The sequence below is a fragment of the Hordeum vulgare genome, chromosome 6H (assembly GCF_904849725.1).
Source record: "Hordeum vulgare subsp. vulgare chromosome 6H, MorexV3_pseudomolecules_assembly, whole genome shotgun sequence".
In the NCBI taxonomy this organism is placed as follows: Eukaryota; Viridiplantae; Streptophyta; class Magnoliopsida; order Poales; family Poaceae; genus Hordeum; species Hordeum vulgare.
This window is the reverse complement of record NC_058523.1, coordinates 534,212,239-534,239,561: the sequence shown is the minus strand read 5'-3', so window position 1 is coordinate 534,239,561 and position 27,323 is coordinate 534,212,239. Positions and strand designations below refer to the sequence as shown.

General features: G+C 45.5%; 2 protein-coding genes across 2 annotated transcripts; both read right to left on the bottom strand.

Annotated features, from left to right (window-relative positions):
• Positions 1-8,484: 8,484 nt before the first annotated feature.
• On the bottom strand, positions 8,485-10,601 carry LOC123404494 (cold-shock protein CS120-like). Its single transcript, XM_045098426.1, has one exon. The coding sequence runs from the start codon at positions 10,457-10,459 to the stop codon at positions 8,732-8,734; it is 1,728 nt and encodes a 575-aa protein (XP_044954361.1). The 5' UTR covers positions 10,460-10,601; the 3' UTR covers positions 8,485-8,731.
• A 12,798-nt stretch (positions 10,602-23,399) lies between these two features.
• On the bottom strand, positions 23,400-27,051 carry LOC123403990 (protein CYPRO4-like). Its single transcript, XM_045097891.1, has 2 exons — positions 25,278-27,051; positions 23,400-23,951 (listed from the first exon to the last, which is right to left on the bottom strand). The coding sequence occupies exons 1-2, from the start codon at positions 26,883-26,885 to the stop codon at positions 23,670-23,672; spliced, it is 1,890 nt and encodes a 629-aa protein (XP_044953826.1). The 5' UTR covers positions 26,886-27,051; the 3' UTR covers positions 23,400-23,669.
• Positions 27,052-27,323: the final 272 nt, after the last annotated feature.

Below are 27,323 nucleotides of genomic sequence, written 5' to 3'. Positions count from 1 at the left end.
CATCTGATAGAGGCTCTCTATTTACCTCGGCATTCTGGCTGCAACTGCATCAGGCCTTGGGAACCATGCTAAAGCACAACACAGCATACCATCCTCAAACTGATGGGCAGGCGGAAAGGGTGAACCAAATATTGGAAGACATGCTTCGGTCATGCGCTCTTACCCATGGACCCAAATGGGAAGATAGCCTACCGTATGCGGAATTTTCCTACAAAAATAGCTATCAAACAAGCTTGAAGATGTCACCCTTTGAGGCATTATATGGCAGAAAGTGCCGGACCCCGTTAAACTGGTCACAGACAGGAGACAGTCGTATCTTCGGAACCGATTTGATGCTAGAGGCCGAGAAGCAAGTCAAAGATATTCAGGAACGCCTTAAGGCAGCCAAATCCCTCCAAAAGAGTTATTATGACCCAAGGCATCGAGAAGTGACCTTTGAGCCAGGAGAATATGCCTATCTGCGAGTAACTCCTATGAAGGGAGTGAGACAATTTCGCACTCGAGGAAAGCTCGCACCATGATACATCGGTCCCTTTCCTATGATCGCAAAGAGAGGCAGAGTTGTCTACCAATTGGAATTACCGCCGAACTGTCAGATGTGCACAACGTGTTCCATATCTCGCAACTGAGGAAATGTATTGCACCACCCGTAAAGCAGGCAGACATGAGCGAGGTAGAGCTAGCCCAGGACTTGACATATGAGGAGAAACCAGTTAGAATTTTGGACGAGATAGAAAGGATCACTCGGAGCAAAGTTCTCAAGTTTTATAAGGTTCTTTGGGATCATCACACCGAAGAAGAGGCTACTTGGGAGAGGGAAGATTTCCTGATATCACCATACCCATATCTGTTCCCCGAGCAACCGAATCTCGAGGACGAGATTCATTCTAAGGGGGGTAGGTTTGTAACACCCTGATTTTTCAAACTTTTTCTTTTCAAAATATTTTGGAGTTCCAGGGGCAAATTGATGGGTTTTTCAAACCACTTCAACCAAGAGGGATCCTCAACCCTTGATATCTTGCCACCAACCACTCCAAAACCTTTTTATCTTGCCAAAATGTTTCTGGGATTTATTTGCAATATTTTATTTGCCTAAACAATTTCTTTTCCTATTTTTGGGAATTATGGCAACCCTATGGGTTGTAAAGCAACCCATAGCTTGGATGAGCTTTAAACCCCAAACTTTTTACTGCATCTTCTCATTGCCATATGATTTCAGAATATGCAAAAATATTCCTTTGCCCAATGGATAATTATGGCCAGAATAATTGTTTATTATCTAACCAGAATTACCCCTTTGTGAAGCAACCCTATGATTCCTGCTTTGAAAAATTCCCCATAAATTCCTGTAGTTAATAGGGATCAGATATAGTTCCAATATGTAAAAACATCCCATGGTTCAATACAAATTTTGAGCAAAACAACTCTACTAAGTTTCTATTAAAGTGAACCCTTGTGAAGGAAGTGCTAGCTAGGAGTGCACAATGGAGCTGAATTTTTTTTGAGCATGTGTGAATTGCCAAATGACACTTTCCTACCAAACCTCGCTGGTAGCAAAGCTTCCAAATGAGTGCTATGAGCTCATTTGTATTCTGGACCAAAAAGGTGCTTTACAAAGGAACTATATCCATTTGATCTCCAAACCTTGCCAAATTTTGCCTGTTTGGAGTCTTTCCTATGCTGAATCCACCAGACATCACCTCTTGATCTAATCCTTATCCAATTGAGCTCCAGAACCTCCCAAACTTTGCTGTCAGAAGCTGTTTTTGATGTTCCAAGTCGATGGTGATGTTGGGTGATCAAGCCAACAATGGTGAGTGACTAATCGAGGGTATGTCGACGCTAGGGAAAAGGTGGCCAGGCTGGTGTGGCACCAGGACAGCCACAACCATGGTGACCATGGCACTGGCATGCCACAGAGCGCGCTCTGCGCAGCCCCAGTGACAGTCGAGCTGTCTCGAGCGGTCACACTCTGTCCCCTCCTTGTCCTGAGCGTCAGTGAACCCCCTAGCAGACGCGTGGTACCCATGGAAGGTGCTGGGCCACCGAAGAGCGCCGCCGCCGCTCCCAGCCAAGCTCCGGCACAGTGCCGAATTGTCGCCTCCGGCCACTGTGCCCGTCCGCAAGCCATTTATGGCGAGGACCCATCCCATCGTGTCTCTGCCCTCCTTGGTCACCTCCATGCGCTCCGCGACGACCAGCTCAGCGCTCCGACGACCGTGCCCGAGCTTATCTTCGTCGCTTCGGGAGAGATCGACCGAGCTCGTCGTCGGCCTATTTAAGGAGGAGCCCGACCCCTCCGAGCTCTCCATCCCCCTCCTGCTCATCTAGGTCAAGCCCCCGAAGAGTGAGCCAAGGCCCGGAGGCCCTCTGGCCTCGGAGCATCATCGGAGTTCTGCCGCCGCCCCCTCTCCGTCGACAGCCTTCTCCCCTATCCCCAGAGCCAAATTGATCCCTCCGACAGGTCCATTGAGTCCTGCTCGTGCTCCTCGACCTCTCGCCCGAGCCCATTCCTCCCTGGAACACCGTCTCCGACGATCACCCAAAGCTGCCGCCGCCGGAGAAGAAGGGGACGACATCGTTTGTCCACCTCTAGCCGAGCTACGGGTACGTACGTGATCGTCGTGGACTACCCGTTCCATTCTGCCCATTCCCTGGCGTCGCCGCCGTCTCTATCACCGGCGACCATCGCCGGCCGGCCGCCTCGCCTGTGTCTCCCTCCCCTCCTTTGTGTTCATATCAGGCAAGTCCCACCTGCCAGGGACTGCGGCCCGCGACCGAAGCGTTAAGTGGAGGCGCCCCTCCACTTTACGCCTTCGATGTGGCCCTCCCCACGATTTCCTTTTTCTTTTTTATATTTTCAGTTTTTAACAGAAACTTTGAATGCTTATAACTTTTTATCCACAAGTTCGAATCACTTGATTCTTTTTGCATTGGGTTGGTATTGAAATTCTTTACAACCTGGTAAATTTTATTATTTTTCCCACACACATAGAATTTCTGGCTAATAAAAGGAAATTAAATGACTTTTCCTTCCTTTTGCCATTTTCAATATGATTTCACAAGGAAACTTTGGAGATCAGGAGTATTTGAACAACCCCACTGACCAAGGCAAGCCATTATTTCCATATGGTGCAAGCATTGCATAGCATGGCATATATCTTCATCTTAATGATAATGATGATGGTTATTCTTTTAATTATTAAAGTTTGCTTATTTAGTTAGTGGTGATATATATCTATTACTATGATTCTTGAGTTGATCTCATCTAGTGGTTGATCGGAGTCACCTGTCCGGGCATTATCGTACGACCACATTTTGCCGATATGGGACGGCCGTGACTTGAGCTGATCGCGTGATCGCTCTCACCGGTACCTCCAAAGAGGGAGGGTTATGCACGCATGCTACCCTGATCAGGTAGGCGGTGATAACCCTGTGAGCCCAGTTGGGATGATAGGGCCCGTCCCCAATTGGGACAAGTTTAGTTTGGCCACGACGGTGGCAGGTGTCATGAGGACACAGGGCCACCTAGGGCAGGACTTCAGAGAGGGAGTGGTTGCCGGAGGTACGATGAGAGGATCGCAGTTCAGGAAATTCTAGTGGAGTAATGCTGGTCCACCCGAATGGGATCACGAGGTCAGTACTCCAGAGTGTGGGTAAAGTGTGCAACCTCTGCAGAGTGTCAAATCTATTCGAATAGCCGTGTCCACGGTAATGGACAACTGGAACAGACCTCAGCAAGTGATCAACCGTGTCTATGATAGTAATGATTGAAGAACTCGTCTCACGAGAACATCAGAGGATGTTGGTATCATACTAGCCGAGAGAAGGCTATTTGATGAGTGGTTTGGTAACCACGTGATGTGACAGGGATCCGTTGAGATCGTAAGTAAATCGAGGGCTGTGGGACAACCCCGAAGACAATAAGCTGATATTTGGTTCATTTGATACATGACTATGGTTGTTATGCTATCTTTGCTGCATTACTTGGTTATTGTGAGCTTGCGAGTACATTCAAAGTACACACTTGGCGTATCATGCCAATTGCAGGAGAAGCCGCGGACGGAGGTCCCGATGGTCCGTTCTAGGAAGTGTCCACATCAATGTCCGTGTGTGTGGAGTCGCCGCTACATTCCGCTACGCCGTAGAAGTACTTGGTCGTTTCGAGGCCCACGTTGATGTTACATAAATAATGTAGATACTTTTGCAGCATCGAGGGTGCTTTGGCCTCGCCAGTATTGTAAGCTTTGTACGTACCGCTATTAATAAAGTTGGCTTGTTTCTGTATCAAGTTGTTGAGTGTTTCCAGAAGACATGATCTCTGGGTTGGAAACACTGGTAAACCGGTTCTGTGAATCGGGGTGCCACACCTGGAGCCCTGGTGGCCCCCTCTGGCCCATCTTCTCGCCCAAGGTTCCTCCCGGTGAATGAATTTTCTCTATTTTTATAGGAATTTCCGGGACGTCTAAATATCCATTTTCCTGCACACAAGAAAACCATACAGGCAGCTCTACTGAAAACAGGGTCAGTCCGGGTTAGTTTCATTCAAATAATGCAAGAATGAGGCCAAAACAATAGCAAATGTGTTTGGAAAAGTTGATACGTTTGAAACGTATCACGCCCTGGGGGTAGGGTGTGCCCCTTGATCTTGTGGCCTCCTCGGAGGTTGGTTGGGGTTGTCCTTCTCTTGCAAGGCAGATAATATGTGGACAAAAAAATCCCCTCAAAATTTTAGCCCAATCAGAGTTATGGATCTCTGAGAATATAAGAAACAGTGAAATACCAGAAATTAGAAATGCAAAACAGAGAGAGATCCAATATCGGAGGGCTTCTGCCCTTCGGGAGACATCACAGCCATGGGCCAAGAGGGCAAATCCTCCTCTCATCTAGGGGGAGGCCAAGGAAGAAGAAGGGGGGCTCTCTCCTCTCTCTCCCGGTGTCGTCGGAACACCGCGGGGGGAACCATCGTGACGACGACCTACACCAATAACTTCGTCGTCTTCCTCAACACAACTATCACCTTCCCTCATCTATTATTAGTGTTCCACTCTTCCACAACCCGTTGTACGCCCTACTTAAACATGGAGCTTTATGCTTTATATTATTATCCAATGATGTGTTACCATTCTATGTTGTTTGAGTAGATTCCTTTTGTCCTATGGGTTGATTGACGATCGTGATTGGTTTGAGTTGCGTGTTTTATTTTGGTGATGTCCTATGGTGTCTTCCATGCCACACAAACATGACGTATTCCCGTTGTAGGGTTGTTGCAATATGTTCATGATTCGCTTATAGTGAGCATCGATAGTGACAGAAGCTTATACCCGAGTAAGGGGTTGTTGCGTATGTGAGTAAAAGGGACTTTTTACTTACTAATATGGTTTGGTTTTATCTTAATGATCTTTATTAGATGCGGATGCTTACTAAAATTCTAATCATAAGTTGATAAGATCCAAATATGGAAAGTATGTTAGCTCATATCTCTTCCTCATATAAAAATGCAATAATGATTACCGATCTTGTTATCATTTGCCTAAGACAATATCACAAATCCTTCCACCACTTTCCACACTAATTATATTGAATTAATTATTATTTTACCTGGTCATTCCCTAACTTTCATTTCCGTGTTCTTGATTATCTTTCAAACCTATCTTATTACACCTACAAAGTATTGCTACTTTTATTTCAGCAAAGTAGTTTATTTCTTGTACTAGGTAAAGGAAACATTGTTGCCCCTAGAGTTGTATCGATGGATGATAGAGATTGAGAAAATATTAATTCTACCTTTAGCTCCTCGTTAGGTTTGACACTTTTACTTGTCAAAAAAGGCTATAAACGATCCGCTATACTTATAAGTTATCAATATGATTTATTAAACTTTAAATAAATACTACAAAGTAAGGTTAGAAAAAAGAAAAAGAAAAAGAAAAAATATACACGTCCTATACAAGAAGTAAGAAAAAGAACAACATATACAACAGAGTACAAATCATTTTCAATTTAGCTATATGTAAGTTGCGTTAAACTCAAATTTCGGTGACTCAATATTTTGTTGCGTTGCTTTCTGCTTCAAGATTTATGCTCTCTATTTTTTTCTGTTTGTTCCTAGTGTGATGTTTTCGGCCAAAATTCCGAATGGACACTGTTTTGGCTGAGTCAATTTCTTTTTGGATTGAAGCCCATTTTATGTTTCCTGTTTATGGCCCGGCGTTGCTTTCCCTTTTTCTGTTTGTATGCATTTTTTTTGGTAAAAATTGATTTTTTTTGCTATTTTATTTTCTTTTTAGTAGGTTTTTATGGGCATCTTTTAGAATGTTGGATAAGCGTAAAATGTATACATGCAAATACTATATAATATGTGTATAAATTATACTAGTGCCTGAAAATAACACAACTATATGTTTATTTCTTACATATTAAAAAAGTGCAAAGTTGTGTGCAAGTTTGTTTTATTTTATTTCTTCCTAAATGATAGTACCAATATAACTAACTCATTCTACATCTTCATCTTTTTAAGTTTTAGTTTTACTTTCTTTCTTCTTTATGGGTAATATCATTGCCACTAATTCATTCTTTCTTATGAAACCTATTTCTTAAATAGCACTATTATATGTATATGCTTGCATATTAAAAAAAAGCAATTTCTGTATAAATTGTGTGCAATTTTTTTCATTATTTTCTTAGTATTTTTGTTTGTTTTCTTTTTTCCTTAAAGGGAAATGCAAATGCTACTCATTAATTCCACTTCTTCATTTTATACATTGGTTTCATTTTTTATCTTCTTAGGATAATATGAGTGCCACTAGTTAATTCCAATTCTTCATTTTTTTAGTTTGGTTTCATTTCCTTTATTCTTAAAGGGCAATACCAATGCCACTAATTAATTCCACTTCCTTATTTTCTAGTTTGTTTTATTTTCTTTCTTCTTTATGGGCAATGTCAATGGAACTAATTCATTCTTCCTCGGGAACTTCTTTTTGCTACAATCCCACTATTATATGCATATTATAAAAACACAAATTATGTGTAAACTATGTGCAATTTTTGTCATTATTTGCTAAATATCCTTTTTATTTTCTTATTCTTAAAGGGTGATACACATGCCACTAATTCATTCTTCCTTAAAGAACTTCATTATTTTGATTTTATTTTAGTTTTTCTTTCATTTTACTTTTTTTAAATGGTAATATTAATGCCACTAATTCATTCTTTCTTAGAAAAACTTTCATTATTTTGATTTTATTTTAGTTTGTTTCATCTTGTTTCTTCTTAAAGGGTAATACCAATGCCACTAGTTCATTCTTACTTAGCAAAATCCATTATTTTGATTTTGTTTCATTTTCTTTCTTCTTAAAAGGTAATAGCAAAGCCATTAATTCATTCTTCGATTCTTACTGAGCAAAAAATATTATTTTGATTTTTTATTTTCTTTTGTTTATTTTTCCTTAAAATGTAATACCAATGCCACTATAACATACCTTCTTAGTAAATTTCCTTTTTGGGATAATTCACTATCATATGCTTAATTTTGCACATTATAAGAAGGCGCAATTTCTGTGTATATTAGGTGCAAATTTTGTCATTATTTGTTTCAAAGCTTTTCATATTATTTTCTCTTAAAGACAAATATCAATGTCACCAATTCATTCTTCATTAGAAAATTAAATATTTTGATCATTTTTTAATTTTTAATCCTTTTCTAAGAAATCCCACTATTATGTGCTTATTCTTGAACATTATAAGCGCAACTTATCTGTAATGTGTGTGCATTTTTTTTCATTATTTGCTTTATTATTATTTTTTTCATTTTTCTTAAAGTGTAATAATAATACCACTAATACATTTTTTGAAAAAATTATTATTTTAAAAATTATGAATTAGTATATACGCAAAAGTGTAATAACGGGTATATATGCATGTACAAAATCAAAGAATAAGCATATATGCATGTACTCCCTCCGTCCCAAAAAAATGACTCAAAAATGATTTAATTTTATAGTAAAGTTAGTGTAAAGTTGACTCATTTTTCAGTCACTTATTTTGGGACGGAGGGAGTACTAAATAATATGTGTGTAAGCAATACTAGAATGTGAATATTACACTATTGTATGCTTATTCTTTGCATATTTCCCAAAGTTGTTTGCAAGTTTTGACATGTTTTTCTTTTCTTTGTTCTTAAAAGGTTTCGTTCTTTTTTTATAAAAGTTCATTATTTTGATTTTGGTTTGTTTTTTCATTTTATTTTTCTGGAAGGGTGAGACCATTTTGGTTCAGTCGATTGGTTAGGAATCGACTGACCATTCCCTAAAATAATCAGGCGACAGTCCAGTAGCCAGTCCCAATCATTTTGTACCGAAGTAATTACCCTACCCGAAAACTGCAAGCAAATTAATTACCTGCTAGGTACAAGAAGTTGGTAATGCATGATACAGTATAAGTTGATAAGAACAGACTTGCAGATATATAACTTTTTGCCTCATCTAAGGTAATACCCCACTTATATATATTAGATGCCATAACATACATACACGGATTGAAGTAAAGGAAATCTGCACATCACAGTATGCAAACTGTAAACGAACGAAAACTGTTGCCACACTGTTGTCCGTGAAAACTTAAGCCAAGATACATTCGCTCCACCAACGAAAGTGAGCTAGGTGAATGTGCATACGGTGGAACTTCGCCATCTTATTATTCTTGAGAGGTAGCCGGGGCGGGCGGACCAAGCTTAGTGCTGTCCAGGCAGCTTGTCCTTGATCTTGTCCATGAGGCTCTTCTTCTCGCCCGTGCCGTCGGTGCCGTGTGTGCCAGCGCCAGTCGTGCCGGTCTGTGCCTGCTGCCCGTAGGTGCCGCCAGTGGCCGTGGTGCCATGCGTCTCCGTGCCGGCCACTCCAGTGTGCCGATGCTGCCCGTAGGTCTCAGTGGTATGCTGGTGGTCACTGTGGCCACCGGGGAGCTTCTCCTTGATGTTCTCCATGACACCCTTCTTCTCGCCGGTGCCGTGCGTCCCAGTGCCGGTCACTCCGGTGTGTCCGTGCTGCCCGTAGGTGCCGCCGGTGGCCGGCGTGTCATGCGTCCCCGTGCCGACGTGTGCTTGCTGCCCGTAGATGCCACCTGTCTGCTGGTGGTCTCCGTGGCCACCGGGGAGCTTCTCCTTGATGTTTTCCATGACGCCCTTCTTCTCGCCGGTGCTGTACGTTTCAGTGCCGGTCGCTCCGGTGTGTTCATGCTGCCCGTAGGCGCCGCCAGTGGCGGGGGTGCCATGTGTCCCCGTGCCGACCTGTCCCTGCTGTCCGTAGGTGCCAGCAGTCTTCTGGTGGTCATCATGGCCACCAGAGAGCTTTTCCTTGATGTTCTCCATTACACCCTTCTTCTCGCCGGTGCCGTGTGTCCCCGTGCCGGTCTCTCCGGTGTGTGCATGCTGCCCATAGGAGCCGCCGGTGGCCGGGGCGCTATGCCTCCCCATGCCAGTCATTTTGGTGTCTTCCTGGTGCCCGTAGGTGTCGCCGGTCTTCTGATGGTCACCGTGGCCACCAGGGAGCTTCTCCTTGATGTTCTCCATGATGCCCTTCTTCTCGCCAGTGCCGTACGTTCCAGTGCCGGTCGCTCCGGTGTGTTCATGTTGTCCGTAGGCGCCGCCAGTGGCGGGGGTGCCATGTGTCCCCGTGCCGACGTGTCCCTGCTGCCCGTAGGTGCCAGCAGTCTTCTGGTGGTCATCATGACCACCGGGGAGCTTATCCTTGATGTTCTCCATTACACCCTTCTTCTCGCCGGTGCCGTGTGTTCCCATGTCGGTCTGTCCGGTGTGTACATGCTGCCCATAGGAACCGCCGGTGGCAGGGGTGCTATGCCTCCCCATGCCAGTCATTTCGGTGTCTTCCTGGTGCCCGTACGTGTCACTCGTCTTCTGATGGTCACCGTGGCCACCAGGAAGCTTGTCCTTGATGTTCTCCATGACGCCCTTCTTCTCGCCGGTTCCGTGCGTCCCCGTGCCGGTCCCTCCGGTGTGTGCATGCTGCCCATAGGCGCCGCCCGTGGCGTGGGTGTCGTGCGCCCCCATGCCAGACATCCCGGTGTGTCCCTCCTGGTCATAGGTGCCGCCGCCGGCCGGGGTGCCATGCGCCGCGGTGCCGGTGTGTCCCTGCTGCCCATAGGTGCCAGCTGTGGTCTGCTGGTCACCGTGGCCACCAGGGAGCTTGTCCTTGATCTTCTCCATGAGGCCCTTCTTCTCGCCGGCATCAGCGCCATTCAACCCCGTGCCGGTGACTCCGGTGCGACCCTGCTGCTCATAGGCGCCACCAGTGGCCGGGGCACCATGCGTCCCCGTGCCGGCGTGCCCCTGCTGGCCGTGGGTGTCAGCGGCCTGCTTGTGGTCACCGTGGCCGCCGGGGAGCTTCTCCTTGATCTTCTCCATGATGCCCTTCTTCTCGCCGGCGACGTGTGCCTGGTGCTCCATCTTGCGCTGAGCCTCTCACTCGGGAATATCTACAAGCGCTGCTGTTAAGCTGTTTACTTGCGTTGGTTGTGTGAAGTATGTGCAGCACGCGGCACTATTTATAGGCCGTTCGAGGGTAGACGAAGCACCCCGTGGTCTCTCGTGAGTGGACGGGCAGGTGACTGCCGACTAGCCCATAAAGAGGGTGGTGCGATGGACGAATCGCCGCGGCTGGGCGCTACGTGTGGCCGGCATGTGGCTGCCGACTAGAGTAGCCGGGCCTCTCAAGGCAGCGGGCGCGTCCCGGTCGCCACGTCCCGGGCCCCCACGTCCCAGCGCATTCGTCGTCGCCCGGCCGGGGAGAAGATGATTCCCCGAAAACATCCGATCCTTCTTTTTCTCTTGCAAAATTGGTATTGTTTGCTTATGAAGATGATGGATTGGAAGTGTCGGCATGTAACGACAATGAGAGAAGCTGTATGGAGACTACGAGAGGTTAAGGGCTTCGATTCAGAAGATTTTTCTTATGATTTTTTGCAGGATTTAGATCCTGGGAAATTTGTCTATATAGGTTGTTTGAGTCATATGAGTGAAATGCTCAGTAATTTTCCTTGGAATTCATTTACACTTTTAGTTTAGAGAAAAGGGTTTTTATTTCTGTGCCCCTCGTTCGTTAGTTGTACTCATTCATCCCCACGTTTTTAACTTTTACTCACTTTTCCGCACTCCCTTGTCCGAAACCCTCATAACAGGTTACAACACACGTTGTCGTCGGGTCAATGTCTTTGACCGTTAACTCTGACGAGTGAGACCGCATAGGCCGAGTCCACCTTTAACGTTTACCCATATAGTGGTTTTGTATGCTAACCGTACAGTGATATTCGTATAGGTGGGCGCATGCAAGTGACCGCGGGCGTGGGGTAGCACGTGTCCATGGGACATGACCGAAACGTCCCAATCGTAAGAGGGAGAACCACCTCCCAGCGCATCGCCCCTACCATTTTCCCCCAAATCCCCTTCACTGTCGCATCGTCTTCCTCTCCCCCACCGGCGTCGTCTCGCTCCCCTCCACTGCCAACACCGCACCGTCTCGCTCTCCCCCACCGCATCCTTTTCCTCACCTTCATCGCCTCCATCTATCCGATGGCGGAAGCTCGTGGCGACGCCGGCGCAGCGACCGAAGATGTAGTGGAGCTGCAGGGCGTGGTGACCGCGGATGAAGTGAACGACGTTGGCGGTGTCCACGGCGATGTGGGGAAACTTGCAACCGCTGCGGATGTGGAGAAGGAGGTGGCGGGCTCCGCCTCAGCGCTGCCGAAGCAGAAGGTGACGGCGTCGAGGGGCGTAGTCCATCCCGATACCCCCAATGCGCAGCCTGGCGAGGAGCAGGAGGTATTTGCACTTGCTTGTTAGTTGCAATATTTAGGATATAAGCTTGTGGAGTTAGTTGCATTGGTTAGATTATGATTCATACGGTAGTACAGATGGTTAGAGTAGTTAGTTTGACGGATGGGCCGAGTTTTCTATATGGGGGTACTAGGTTTTTTTTATTACATTCGTTGCGAAAATGCTAGATAGATATGTATGAGAGATAGGGATCTCTGTGCTTCAATGCTACACAAATGTATGATTATTATTTTTTTTTTAATGCTACACAGATTGGGGGTTTTAATGCTAAAGATATGTATGCTTATTAGATTGGGTCCCTATTAGATTTGTTTTTTAATGCTACACAGATTGGGGTTTTGAATGTCATATGCCCAAATGGAATCCATTGATTAAGAAGTTATTTGATTCATTAGTATATAAATTTGTCCACAATATGTAGTTATATTAGCTCTGTTGTTCAATGTGTGTGCGTGACAATGAAAAATGCAAATAGGATCATAGTATATTAGCCCTATGATCAATGTGGCATGTGTTCATATCTAAATTTTCAATTGGCTTCTGTATTTACTAGTGATGGATGTAATTGTATATTCACGAGGATGATGGTTGAGGAAAAAGAGGAAGCTGGCACTTACTGGGTTCGACCCGTACGATCCAGAGTATAGTGACGACGAACAATATGAGGTGAGCATAGTTGAAATTTAGATTGTTCATTTAGTTTCTTTGGCATGGTGTATATGAATCTATAATGTATTAATGTAATTCATTCATGTGTGCAGTATGATTCTGGTGAAGATGTTTACAAGGACAACGTCGCGTCCTTCACAACGAAGGAGGTGGAGAAGATCAAGGCCAAGAGAGTTGCTTCCTTCTACAACCGCAAGATCAAGAAGTGGCGCTGCAGCAAAGCCAAAGGATGGCCGCTTCGATCACCTTGTGTCTCATGTAGAGGATGTAGTGATTCGCGGGGAGGACTACATGATCAGGGACAGCATGCTGCCCTCGCGAAGGCCCTGACTCCGGTGTGATGTGATGATGTGATGAACTGAATGTGGCAGCATATTTTATCTTTATCTTTTGAGTTACTTTTGGTGAACTAATTGTGGTTGTTTATGATGTGATGAACTGAATCTATGGTGGTAATGTATTAGGGTACCCTATGTATTATGCTATCTATATTTGTGTGTCCTTAAATTTGACAGTGGTGTATGGTTAGTTCTGTTTAGATGTTGTGAGCTATGAGTTTAGGTGCTACAATGATCACACATGTTATTTCAGTGTTGCTTCACTAATCAGACATGCTGCTTTTTCTCACCAGTTTAGGTGCTGCAGTGATCACACATGTTGTTTCAGTGTTGCTTCACTGATCAGACATGCTGCTTTTCACTGATCATAGAGGAGTATTGTTCTAATTATTTGTCTCATGTTTATTAATCAAATGCATGCTTTTTCCTAACAGCATGTCTCATTATCCGATGTTTTGAACTGACATTCGACAGGACATTATAAATTCAAAAAAATGCAAAAAAAACTTGGCAAACTATCTATGTTTGTGTAGGAGATCATGTGTGCAAAATTCGAGGTTATTTAGAGGAGGTCGAAGAAATTTGAATTTGAGAAATGTGATCCAAATGAGTTCCCACTCTACGGTAAACAACCCCATTTGTAATCAAGTTTTTCTGGACCTACTCTAAATGAGCCAAATGTTTTTTATTAACAACCATTCAATCTATATAGTGTAGATTTAAAGTCTCACTATCTTTTAAATTAATCTTCATATATTTACATTTTCTTCTAAAAAATAAGCTTTAATATAAAAACTATTAAAAACACGTTTGAAATATGAAAATGGAAAACTAAGTTCATATCCTTCTTATTCACTTTGAAATCAAGCTTTGATAAATTTTTTATTTTTTAAAAAAATTTAAAAACAGAAGGCAACCCTACCTCTTCTCCTTGAACTCTATGAAATGTTGTACGTGATAGCTCATATGTGTGAATATTTTTTCATGAAAATGACCATACACCAAGTTTATGATTTTTGGTTGGTAACATGTCACATAAGACAACATTGTGCGGAAGTTTTATATTTTTTCATTTTTTTAAACTAATGGTGATCATTTGACCTCGATCGTGCTAGCTAGGTTTTTTTTCATGAAAATGACCATAGACCAAGTTTAGTATTTTTTTTCTCGTTAGTGTGTCTTATAAAACAACAAATGGCGAAGGTTTCATATTTTTCGATTTTAAAAAAATTAGTTATGCTCAGTCCAAGCCTTGGAAACCCTGTTGACCATCTCAAAACCCCTCTAAACCTCGCGGGGTTTCGCCTAACCCTAGCTCCGAACGCCAGTCGTCCGATCATACCCCGACACCAAGCAACAGCCCTCAGATGTGATCTTCCAGAAGAAATTCGACGGGCAGGCTCCGCGCCGTTGGATCACATGGACGACTCCTCATCATTGGATCGTGGGGTGATCCACGAGAGGCGATCATGTTGGTTGTGCTCGGCTGCTCGCCCACCAGTGACTCCACAAAAAAAGTAGTTATTGGGCCCAAAAGGATGTTGGGGAACGTTGCATGGGAAACAAAAAATTTCCTACGCACACGAAAACCTATCGTGATGATGATCATCTACGAGAGGGAAGCGTTAAGTGTTAAGAAACGCGGTTGATGTAGTGGAACGTCTTCGTGATTCAAATCACCGTCGTCCCACGATCCATCCCGATCTAGTACCGAACGGACGGCACCTCCGCGTTCAACACACGTACAGCTCGATGACGATCTCCGCCTTCTTGATCCAACAAGAGAGACGGGGAAGTAGATGAGTTCGCTGGCAGCGTAACGGCGCGCCGGTGGTGGTGGTGAATCTGTTTCTGTAGGGCTTCGCCTAAGCACCGCAGAAAACCGATCTAGAGGAGAAACTGTGATCTAGAGTTGAGGTAGCACGTGGCTGAAAATATTGTGTGTCAAAAAGCCCTCAAACCTGTAGTATATATAGGAGGAGAGGAGGGAGGCCGTCGGCCCTAGGGTTTCCCCTTTGGGTCGGCCGAAGTGGGAGGAGAGGAGGATTCCTCCTCCAATCCTACTCCTAGTAGGATTCCCCTTCTCCCACTTGGAAACCTTCTCCACCTTGTGGTTTTTCCCTTATTCCTCATGCAGCCGCATGGGCCCTTAGAGGTGGCGTCGACCAGCCCACCAGGGGATGGTTTGCCTTCTTTCTTTGCCCATGAAGCCCCTAGGGTCATCACACCCCTCCCGATGGTCTCCACGTACCCTCCCCGCACTCCCGGTACACTACCGATGAGTCTGAAACCTTTTCGGTGACCAAAACAGGACTTCCTATATATCAATCTTTACCTCCGGACCATTCCGGAGCTCCTCGTGACGTCCAGGATCTCATCCGGGACTCTGAACAACCTTTGGTTACCAGCACCTATAACTCAACTATATCGAAACATCATCGAACCTTAAGTGTGCAGACCCTGCGGGTTCGAGAACTATGCAGACATGACCTGAGACACTCTCCGGTCAATATCCAATAGCGGGACCTGGATGTCCATATTGGATCCAACATATTCTACGAAGATCTTATCGGTTGAACCTCTATGGCATGGATTCATATAATCCCGTATACCATTCCCTTTGTCCTTCGGTATGTTACTTGCCCGGGATTCGATCGTCAGTATCTCCATACCTATTTCAATCTCATTACCGGCAAGTCTCTTTACTCGTTCCGTAATACAAGATCCCATGACTAACTCTTTAGTCACATTGCTTGCAAGGCTTATATGTGATGTTGTATTACCGAGTGGGCCCCGAGATACCTCTCTGTCACACGGAGTGATAAATCCCAGTCTTGATCCATGCTAACTCAACGGACACCTTCGGAGATACCTGTAGAGCACCTTTATAGTCATCCAGTAACGTTGCGATGTTTGATACACACAAGGCACTTCTCCGGTGCGAGTGAGTTACATGGTCTCATGGTCATAGGAATGAATACTTGACATGCAGAAAACAATAGCAACAAAATGACACGATCATATGCTACGTTCATAGTTTGGGTCTTGTCCATCACATCATTCTCTTAATGATGTGATCCCGTTATCAAGTGACAACACTTGTCTATGGCCAGGAAACCTTGACCATCTTTGATCAATGAACTAGTCAACTAGAGGCTCACTAGGGACAATGTGTTGTCTATGTATCCACACATGTATTTGAGTTTCCAATCAATACAATTCTAGCATGGATAATAAATGATTATCATGAATAAGGAAATATAATAATAACCAATTTATTATTGCCTCTAGGGCATATTTCCAACAAAGGAAACCAAGCTCTGGTTGGGCCGTCGAATTGCGTCGTTTTTTGGCATCGTTTGCTATGTTTTTTGTGAACGTGATGGCTCTGTTTTTTTGCATCATTTGAAATTACACAACTATTGACATTGCCTAAAAAAATTAGTTCTTTTTGTTCAATACAAATGCAAAACGACCAAATTTATAAGGGCCAAATTTATTTCTATCATGCAAGATGGCCACAAACTATTCAAAAATTGTCTCTTTTTGTTAATATAATATATATGACCACGGATTCCCACGCGTGCAATTAGCTTCCTTTTCTTCTTTTTAAACCATGGTTTTCCACGCGTGTACACTCCCTATGGCGCGGTGGGTGTGAAAACGGGTGTTAGAGCATATATCTCCATATGTGGTTTTGGTAATTGATGACAATTCCTATGGACTAATGGTTGTCTTAAGTTATATTTATAGGATTTATCCATAGGCACTTCTTGAAGTCCATCTGTTGGGTTCAAGGAGTTTATATGATGACCAAGATGGTATTCAAGGTATTATCCAAAGAATGGTCATAGAGACACTAGGTTGATCAAGATCTGAGACAAAGAGTAAATCAAGATGATCAACACACAAAGCGTATAAGATGTACCGAGAGGGATCAAGTGATCCCATGGTATGGTAAGCATTGTCCATTACGTGTTTGTGTACTAACCCATGGTCTTTGTGAGAGTCCTATGTGGGGGTTAGGTGTGCTTCCATGGGCTTGCGTCAAAAGGAAGATCTCATACAACCCATGAAGGATAACGTCAAGTGGCGATCGTCATCAAGATTGTGGTGTGCAAGTTCAAGTGGATCAGCACGAATATATCATTGAAACTATTGTTAATGATCATGTGTTGATAAGGACAAGCTCATGTGCTAACAAGGACAAGATCAAGATAAGCATTCCTGAGCACTACATGCTTGATTCTTGTGGATGTTCACATGGTGGACAAATGAAGATGAATACATAAGCTAGGCTTTCCACATTGTGTATGGGAGAGCTACTTGAAGACTTCATCATGTCTTGCTTTCAACTTGAGCCAAGAAGGAACAACAACATCAAGCTCAAGTGAAAGGGCTAACTCAAAGGTATCAGTTCCTTTGACGTTAGTTGTGCGGAGTGATGATCAGCGAATAAAAGTATATACTCAAGTATGGATCATCAGTACCCTTTTATGATTCTTGAGTCCTTAGGGATCCCGTACTATTAAGAGGGGATCACAGGTTTTGCGATGAACTTGCTCAAACTACATCTCCACTGTTCTGCTCAATACCACATATTCTCTACTTTGCTCCTATCTCAAAACAGGTCTACTGCCTCGGACTTCCGGCTCCCTCCGGACGTCCGAGGACTGGTCAAGGGTCGGACGACCGACATGCTACGGAAATCCGGAGCTCTGCACCAGAAGAAATTGAGCTCTATAACTCGGATTTCCGGCTCACTCCGGACATCCGAGGGCCGGACGACCGACGAGCTTCGGAAATCTGGAGCCCTGCACCAGAAGTACGTGAGCTCTATAACTCGGATTTCTGGCTCCCTCCGAACGTCCGAGGGCCGGACGTCCGTCCCCTTTCGGAAATCCGGAACCTCCCACCAGAAGAAGTTGAGTCGAATAACTCGGATTTCCGGTCCTCTCCGGACGTCCGGTCGCTGTTCAATTCATAGTATTTTCAGTGATATCTACAGGCCTCGGACGACCGACCCGTGTCGGACGTCCGACCCCTCGCGGATGCCCGGACTTCCGGAAACTGTCGGACGTCCGGACCGTGTGTGACTTAAAGTGTCCCCAACGGCTGTTTTTCTCTCCCCACTATAAATACCCCCCTCCCACTTCATGAGAGGGTTGTCCAACATAGCCTTATCCTCATAAGAACACACTTCTACCTCACACACATTTGCTCACACCAAATATTAGATCCTAAGAGAATTTGTGAGCCCCTTTGAGAGTTTTTCCAATCAAAAGATAGATCGTCTCCCTCTCCTCCTCTCAAACCAAGCTATTTGAGATTTGAGCAAGTTTTGAGCATTCCCCGTGATCTTGTTACTCTTGGAGGTTGGAACTCCTAGGCGGTAGGAGTTCTTTGGAGAGTAATCAATCCGTGTGATTACCCCCCGGAAAAGTTTGTGAGGGTTTGGAAGCCACCTCAAAGGCTTACCACTAGTGGTTGAGAAACGCCTTCGTGGTGTTATCTCAAAGGGAGAATAGGGTGAGCCTTCGTGGCGTTGGTGTGCCTTCGTGGTAACATCCACCTCTCTAACGGTGACTAGCTTCCCTCCAAGGAAGTGAACATCGGGATACATCTTCGTCTCAGTGACCTTGGTTATCCTTAACCCTAACTCCTTACTTGTGGTTTACTTGTGTTACTTGAGCATATATACATTGCATATTGTTTGTGCTCATTATATTATGTTGGCTATTTCTTGTACAAGATTAATCATTCAAGCATACCTTCTATATCCACACGTTCATACTTGCAGCTTTTGATATATCGTGTGATATAGTGTGATCTAGTATCTTGTGTTGTTCACCTACTTGTCGTGTTATATAGCTCAAGTAAGTTTGTGTAACTTACTTGTGCTTGTTAGTAACTGTATTGTGTCCATCTTGGTAGATCGTGTTGTTGTTACACGTTGCAGTGCCTAGTGCATTTAGGATTTGTGCTTGACAAGTACCCTCTTAGTTTATTTCCGCATTAGTTTCAAGCCAAATCCGAAGAAGCTTTTAAATAGCCTATTCACCCCCCCCCCCTCTAGGCGTCATCGAGGTCTTTTCAACGGGCTACTTCACATTTGACCCTGTTATTGCCACGACGAAATAACACATAGCAATACAGCTATTTAAGCCACCATCTGCCTCTGCCATCCCTCATCCATCTCCCATCCTCTGCCATCTGCCCTTCTTGCTCTTCGACCCCTTCTCCTTCTTCTGCACATCCCTCAGCCATGTAGTACACCGGACCAAGCTACCGCTTCCCACCCACCGTGCCGGAGAGGCTCTACCCTACCGGCGTGTACGTTGAGCGCGCACTACGTGTGTGGGCGATATCAAGGTGGAGGATCACAAGGAACTTCACCGAGTTCTTCCTCGCGTACGGCTACAACCACCTCCCGTGGGGATATCCAACGATGTTCCGCGTCGAGGAGGTCATCCAAAACGGGGTGATGGTTGCTCTTCTTGCCCACTTCACCAACACATTCGACGCCTTCTACCTCCTCGGCCGGGTGTTTTGGTGTGGCTGCGAGTTCATCGCTTCCACCACCCATAACATGTTCACAGAGTACACCAACATCTTTCACACCGCGTCGCGCATGCACACTCTTCCGTACCCCATTGACAATGCTCCGGAGGAGCAGTGAAGGGCGCCCGGTGGAGGAGCGAGGTGGAGAAGGTGACGGCTAGGGTTCTAAACCCTCTATTTTTTTGAGTCTATGTTATATTAAGTTGTAAATGAACTATGTTGGAGATGCTATGGGCTTGTTGGCCCTTTTATTAAGTTTTCTATCTATTCTATTATTAAGTTCTTCCTAGTTTTAACTATGTGATCGTGCTATGGGCTTGTTGGTCGTATCTACATATTGGGACTACATATTTGTTGATTATTTTCTTAGAGAGCTCGCTTTGTTAGTAACCATCTAGTGCATGCAGCCACAACGAACCCTTCTCTTTTTTCACACAAGCCACAAATATGTAGCCACCTAGCTAGAAGAGAGGAACCACTGGTAGTGACCGTCGCTGCATTTGTGGCGGATGGCGTGCAAGAAAGCTGCTCGGTCAGTGCATCGTGGTGGCACGCATCGGCGTATGCAGGCTCGGACGGCGCATCGTGGCGGCGCGCATCGACGCATGCAGGCAGGCTTTGCTGGGTGCATGCATAGCAAGCTTCTGTCGTGGCGGCGCGCACATGCGTTTAATGCAAGGGGCGGCCCAACGAAACTCACGAGCTTTATTCATCTCCAATAGCCTCTGAGTGTCCTGAGTATTGGGAGCTCTCAAGTAGTCTGCATCAAACACTTCTACCATAGTCTTTGCAAATTATTTGACACAAAAGATAGAAGTGCTCTCTGCCATAGTCAAGTTGTCATCAATGTAATCTGCCGGAACACCATAGGCCATCATGTGCAATGCAGCAGTGACCTTGTGTTTGGTGCTATGTTCAAGCAACCCTGCACAATTCCTCCTCTGCTCGAAGGATCGATCATGCCGCTTAACTGAATTGCAAATGTGAATGAACAACTCTTTGGACATCCTGAACCTACGTCGGAAGTACCTCTCTGAAAAAACTGGTTGTGAACAAAAATAGTTGAGCATCAACCTCTTGTGCGCCTCAACCCGTTCTCTCTGAATGAAAGCACAGCACCATACACGAAACCATCGTGCTTCGGCTTCTTCCCCTTGTGCATCGCCACTAATATAACAATGTCCTCTTCTTTGTTCAAATCAAATTCCTCATCAGACGAGGAATCATCCACAAAAGAAGAGTCACACGAGCTCATCTACAATGCGGAAAATCATCGTCAAACTAACTGTCCAAACCCAATAAATAAATCATCAAGCTTCATCGTTTTTTACCTTTGAGAATTTCGTGGAACACCTTCTGTGTCTGTGTTCCTCTTTGCTCATAAGATCTTGAATTTTACTCTACAACTTGAACGCACAAAATTTTATGATGCGGGTGTAGGTATTCCGGAAGGCGCAGAAAAGGTGGCGTTGTTTAAAGACGCGGAGGTGCTGCAAGCTGAAGCACTGCTGTCTGCTGATTGAGGCTGTCCTGCGACTCTGTAATTCACCACAGCTTGGTCTATAAGTGTTTTCTCTGGCTCTGTTTGGTCTGTACTCTGTACTGTGGTCAACTAGGATTAACCCGGAGTTCATATATGTGTGCCTTTATCTGACAATCGTCGCCGCGTCTGTCTGTCGGATAAGATGGCTCAAAAAAGCTGTAGTTTGTATCACTAGGATTCAGAATGATGAGGTGCTTAGTGATGAGTGATGACTGGAGGAGGTCTGAAGGTGGAGATACTTTTGGTCGTCTCGGGTGAAACCTTCATTTCCTACTGAACCAGTTGATGGGATCATTATTTTCTTTTCTTTCTTAGTACGGGATCTTCATTTTTTACTAACGCCGTCGCCGTGTTACCTCGTTCTCGTTTGTCATTCTGGAGGCAAATACCAAAAATAACACACCCCTGCGCTCAGACATTTCGAAATACCTTCAGTACAGGGAAACGTTTCCCCCAGCGCGCCGGCCGAATCGTTCGGCCGGTCGCGCGCGGGTCGCGCTCGCTGGCAGGTGTATGCAACATTTCTTTTGTAAAAATTATTGCAACCGTGTATTTTTTTGTTACAAACGTTTTTCATGCAGTTGTTTTCTCGTGTAAATTTATTGTAATCAGCATTCATATTTGCTACAAGCGTTTTTTATTTACTACTCCCTTCGTTCCTAAATATAAGTCTTTCTAAAAGTTTCACTAATGAACCGGATGTATATAGACATACTTTAGAGTATAGATTCACTCATTTTGCTTCGTATGTAGACACCCAGTGAAATATCTTAAAAGACTTATATTTAGGTACGGAGGGAGTAGATTTGTACAGTAAAAAAGTTGCATATACGTTTGGTTGCAACTCGAGCTCGTTGAATTTTTGCTACTACCGGCGTTTTGACTTTTGCTACAACCGTGTTATTTTTTGCTACAACCGGCATCATTTTTTGCTGCAACCATTCACTGAAAAATTGCATACACGTCACGTAGATTTTTGATACAACCGGCGTTTAACTTTTGCTACCACGCATCATCTTCTTCGTTTTTTTGCTACGATCATGTAGATATTTTTTTACTATAATTAATTTTTTTTGTTGCAACCGTTGCGAAAAATGCTGCATAACGTCGAAATTTGTTGCAGGGAGATAAAAATGTTGCATGAAAAGATCTGACGGTCCCCCGTGCAGATCGGGCGGTCAGCCTGCGACCGGCACTAGCGCTCGCGCCGGCGCGCCGACGCCTAGTACTCCCCTTCAGTAAATCGTTTTTCTTAGCCTGAAAGTTTGACCTCTCACCAACATGGTAGTTATAACGGCCCTGTTTGAATTCATGAGTTAGAGTTAGAGTTGATTAGATTGGATCGAACTAATCTTAAAACATTGAAACAGGAGGGTTAGAGTTGGTTAGATGCATATAATCCACTCAAAAGGTGCTTATTTGGGTTAGAGTTAGGTGAGATCCAGAAAAAAATATTTTTTCTCTACCTCCACCACACCAAATCCTGGTTAAAGAAGCTAAATGATTGAAAAAAAATGCATTTATGGCAATCTAGCCGTACCGTCCAAAACATCTTTTTATTAGAGTTAATTTAAAATTAGTCTAAGATTAAAATTTAGAGTAAAAATTTAACTCTAACCTCTAACCTTAGTTAGAGTTCCCAAACAGGGCCAACATCCGGAGCACCATGGACGTTCAAAGCGGTATTGTAACACCAGTGGTGACATGCCAGACTATGTCACTACTGTTCTTTACTACTCCTACGAAGTAGTAGTAGAATACCAAGAACAAAAGGGTAGAGAAAGAACAAGGCAAACGCTTCCATCCGGCGCGCCGGCCGAATCGTTCGGCCGGTCGCGCGCGGGCTCCGCGCCTCGTTGGCAGGTGCATGCAACATTTCTTCGTTAAATTTGTTGTAACCGTGTGTTTTTTGATACAAACGTTTTTCATGCAGATTTTTTTTCCGTGTAAATTTATTGCAACCAGCGTTCAGATTTGCTACAAGCTTTTCTATTTACTACATTTGTCCAGTAAAAAAGCTGCATATATGTTTGGTTGCAACTCGAGTTCGTTGAATTTTTGCTACAACCGGCGTTTTAACTTTTGCTACAACCGTATTATTTTTTGCTACAACCGGCATCATTTTTTGTTGCAACCGTTCACTAAAAAAATTACATACACGGCATATAAATTTTTGCTACAACCGGCGTTTGACTTTTGCTACGACACATCATCTTCTTCGCTTTTTGCTACGATCACCTAGATAATTTTTTTTGCTATAATTTTTTTTTTGTTGCAACCGTTGACGAAAAATGTTGCATAACGTCGAAATTTATTGCATGAAGAAAAAAATATTGCATGAAGAAATCTGACGGTCCCCCTGCAGATCTGACGGTCACGCTGCGACCGGTGCTAGCGCTCGCGCCCGCGCGTAGTACTGCCCAAAGAACAAACATCCGGAGGCTTCTTTCTAAACACACTTCCATTATACGCGCGTGAAAATGATGTTTACATTACACACACAGAACACTACACTATTGTCCGAACATTCAGATTGAGGCCATATGTTTTACCCACAAGCAAACACGCAAGTCTAAAACCGCAAGCAAATACTACATGACTTTACACTGAAAAGAAGGCCACAAGAACCAGACAAAAAAATTAGAAGAGTGACCAATCTGCACAGAGACCCGTAACTTCTAGCACTACGGTTCAGAACGGAGAAACATCAGAATCAACGTCTGTTTGCGATGCTGAAGGAGCTGACTTTCATCGGGGTGGCGACCACCAGGGGAGCTTCAGGGGAGTCGGATCCTGCGAAGTTCTCGTGCATGAACCGGCTGTCAACGATGGACTCTTCCTTGAGGACGACCTTGTAGCAGTAGCAGCTCTTCAGACCCTCCTGGTCGCGGTAGCAGTGATGGTTGCTGTCCTTGACTTGGTGGAAGTTCCATATCAGGCTGAACTTGCCGACTGTCGCGACGAGGTGCTTTTCTTGCTTCCCGTTCTCTGTTACCTGGGGGGGGGGGGGGCAAAACCACAGAGGAACATGGATCAGAGGATATGTTTTCCAATAATGGAGAATTTGAAGGAAGCTGTAATTAGACATTGGCATACAAATGAACATAACAGAGATATAGCATCTGAAACGAGCAAGCATGAGAAACAGACTATTGCATTCAAGTGTCATTTAGGAAGAACACTAATTCGTATACTGCAGAAATTGTTATTTCCCAAACACTATACGCTATTTCTAATTGAAGAAACATGTTTATAATCCATGAAGACATAAAACCACAGAAAGTATGGAGAAATTTTATACTTCCATTGGCCAAAGTCTTATATCTAGTGGTGTTGAAGTCACAAGTTAATATCATGTAAAAACATATAGGAGATTTCAGAAACGGTTTACTTCCATTGGCCAAAGTCTTATATCACAAGTTAGTTTCATGTAAAAACAGATAGGAGATTTCAGAAACGGTTCAATCAGTGTTGGTTCTGAATTGACATTTGTACTATGAACTGAACTTGTTCTACTCATGAGTACCAAAAGTAATGCAGTCCAAACTGAGAGTATCACACAACTGTCTGGCTACCGATTACTCTAGAAGTCATCACACTACCATGTTGAGATGGGTATGCTAATTAGTACCGCATATTCATAGTTAATAACAGATGGCATGGCGTGCATGAATTTTCCTGTAAACTGGTATTTAATCAATACAGATTTCCCATTAGAGCTATAACAAGTTAGTAAGTTAGCGAACTGCCAATATAGATAGCAAACATTTTGCATTAACTGATTACTAGCATAGTACTTGCACTGAATTGACATATAACGATCAGGACTACATAAGAAACATATTTCCAATTAAAGAAAAAAACTAAGAAACATGTTTATAGTCCATGAAGACATGGAACCACAGAAAGTATGGACGAATTTAATACTCCCATTGGCCAAAGTCTTATATCTAGTGGTGTTGAAGTCACAAGTTAGTATCATGTAAAAACAGATAGGAGGTTTCAGAAACGGTTTACTTCCATTAGATGGCATGCATGAATTTTCCTGTAAACCGGTATTTAATCAGTACAGATTTCGCATTAGAGCTATAACAAGTTAGTAAGTTAGCGAACTGTCATTATGAATAGCGAACATTTTGCATTAACTGATTACTAGCATAGTACCTTCACTGAATTCACATATAACCAGGACTACATAAGTCTAGATGAACAGCTAATCTTGCACATTCCATATAAATTTTGGTTAAGACTAAAAAGTGCATTGCCAAATAGCAGTAGGAACAGTCAATGTTATCTGCCTGAATAAGAATATGACACTTACCCATGAAAATTGTCCACCGTGGAATTTGTTGTCGTTCCCAGCCAGGATTGAATCAAGAGGGCTGAGCTTCAACAACCTCGGCGCCGCGATCCTGTTCCCCATACGCCCACTGAATCCAGTCTTCTCTTTCCCATCCTTGTCTTTGAAGATAGTGCAAATCAAAACCAAGTATGTGTCTGTGGTGCCCAGAATCCACTTCCCATCATAAGTAACGTCGACGTGCGTGATTGGCGACCCAAGACCAGGGAACACCGTCTTGGCCATCCGCATCGAACTCTTGGAGTAGAGCCTGATCTTGCCATCGACAGAGCCAACAACAATGGAGCCATCCCCGGTGCTTGCGAAGCACTGGAAGTTGGTGCCCCGCGAGAACTGATGGCCCTGTGACCAGTGCAGCACCGGCGAGTCGGAGGAGTTGCCGATCGTCTGCACCCTGCCCCTTGCATCACGCATGTCCCACCTGCACAGCCGGTTGTCGTCCAGCCCCAAGAAGGTTGAACCGGAGGGCTCGAGCTGCGCGCTCTTGCTGTCGTTGGCAATGTCTCGCATGGTGATGTCAGTGCCATCCTTCTCGAACCGCCACTCGGTGACAACCTTGCCGGTCTCGATGTCGACATGGTGGACGCCGTTGGAATGGGGCGCGCTGGTGTCACCCGGGCTCATCAGCAGCATATTGGTCTCGCCGCGCATGAGCAGGGCCTTCTTGGGCGTCGAGTAGCTGGTGGTGGTACTGCCACCGCGGCCGCCCGAGATCCTGACGGACACGCCCTTGCCGTGCACGCCGTGGCGGAAGTTCTTGACGACCTGGATCCCGGCGCCGCCGACCAGGAAGCTGTTGTCGAGCGCGCCGAGCGCGAGGCTCTGGATGCCGCTGCCGTCCCCAGCCTCCTCCTCGAACTCCTCGAGCAGGTCCCTGGCGGCGGGGGGAGGGGCGAGGTCGTCCTCCGCGTCGGCCCAGACGGCGTCGTCGGCCTCGGCGGGGCGCGCCCAGGCGGCGAAGTCGGCGCCGAAGACCTCCCGGCGGCCCTCGTCCGTGGCCTCGACCCCGTACGTGTTCTCGAAGAGGCACCGGTCGTACTCCTCGCGGAAGCGGCGGAACGCGGCGTCGTTGGGGAACCGCAGCGCCCACACGGAGCCGGCCGCGGCGAAGTCGGCCCGGCGCTGCCCCGGGAGCGCCTTGAGCTGCAGCTCCTGCCCCACGGGCGCCGACACCCGCCGGCCCGGGCCCACCTCGAGGACCCACCTGGGGCGCGAGGCCGGCGAGGAGGAGGAGGAGCGACGGCCCCGGTCGCGGTCGTCGTCGTCGTCGTGGTCGTGGTCCACGGAGGCCGCCCTGTCGACGAAGGCGTAGGTGGCGCGGCGCTCGGCGGGGACCCAGCGGGCGTCGGCGGAGGCGCCGCCGACGTGGAGGTAGAGGCGGGCGGCGTTGTCCGGCCGCTTGTACTTGAGGTCGAGGGCCCGGAGCTTGGCGTCGAGGAACTCGATGGAGGCGGGGGTGGTGGCCCGGAGCGGGTCGTCCTTCCGCGGCACGGACTCGGGCTCGTACTCCTCATCCTCCTCGCCGGAGGAGGAGGTGAGCTCGTCCTCGCGGCTGTTGGCGGCGCCCATGGCCGGCGGGGGGTGGTTGGCTGGCAGAGAGTGAGACGAGGAGGAGGGGAATTCGGCGGTGATCGGGGCGGGGGCGGGGAGCGGGTGTGGGAGAGGAAAGCGATCAGGTCGGTCGGTGGGCCGCGACGGGATTATAAGTGTGGGTTTGGAGGTCGGTGCGTGGGACTGACGCGACGCGCTCCACGTACGCGGCCAAGGTATGAATTATCCGCCTGTCTGTCATCGGTTGCTTCGCCCACCGATGATGGGCCCGGATTTAGCCGTCGATCGTGCCGACTAGCTTACATACTCCAATCCAGTTTTTTATTTACAAAAAATATGAATCGGAATCGATACAAATCTGACAAAAATCTGACATCGGGATTTCAGGATTTTGGTGTTGAATAATAAAACATGTGATCAATTATCAGCACATAGTCTTATCACAGAGCAATACAG

What these genes read in the sequence shown, in the direction of transcription:
- LOC123403990 (XM_045097891.1), bottom strand. Translation starts at nt 26,885, where the DNA reads ATGGGCGCCGCCAACAGCCGCGAGGACGAGCTCACCTCCTCCTCCGGC. An exon ending in ACGGTGGACAATTTTCATGG is followed by an intron (nt 23,952 to 25,277) that starts GTAAGTGTCATA and finishes CCCCCCCCCCAG; the next exon opens with GTAACAGAGAACGGGAAGCA.
- LOC123404494 (XM_045098426.1), bottom strand. Translation starts at nt 10,459, where the DNA reads ATGGAGCACCAGGCACACGTCGCCGGCGAGAAGAAGGGCATCATGGAG.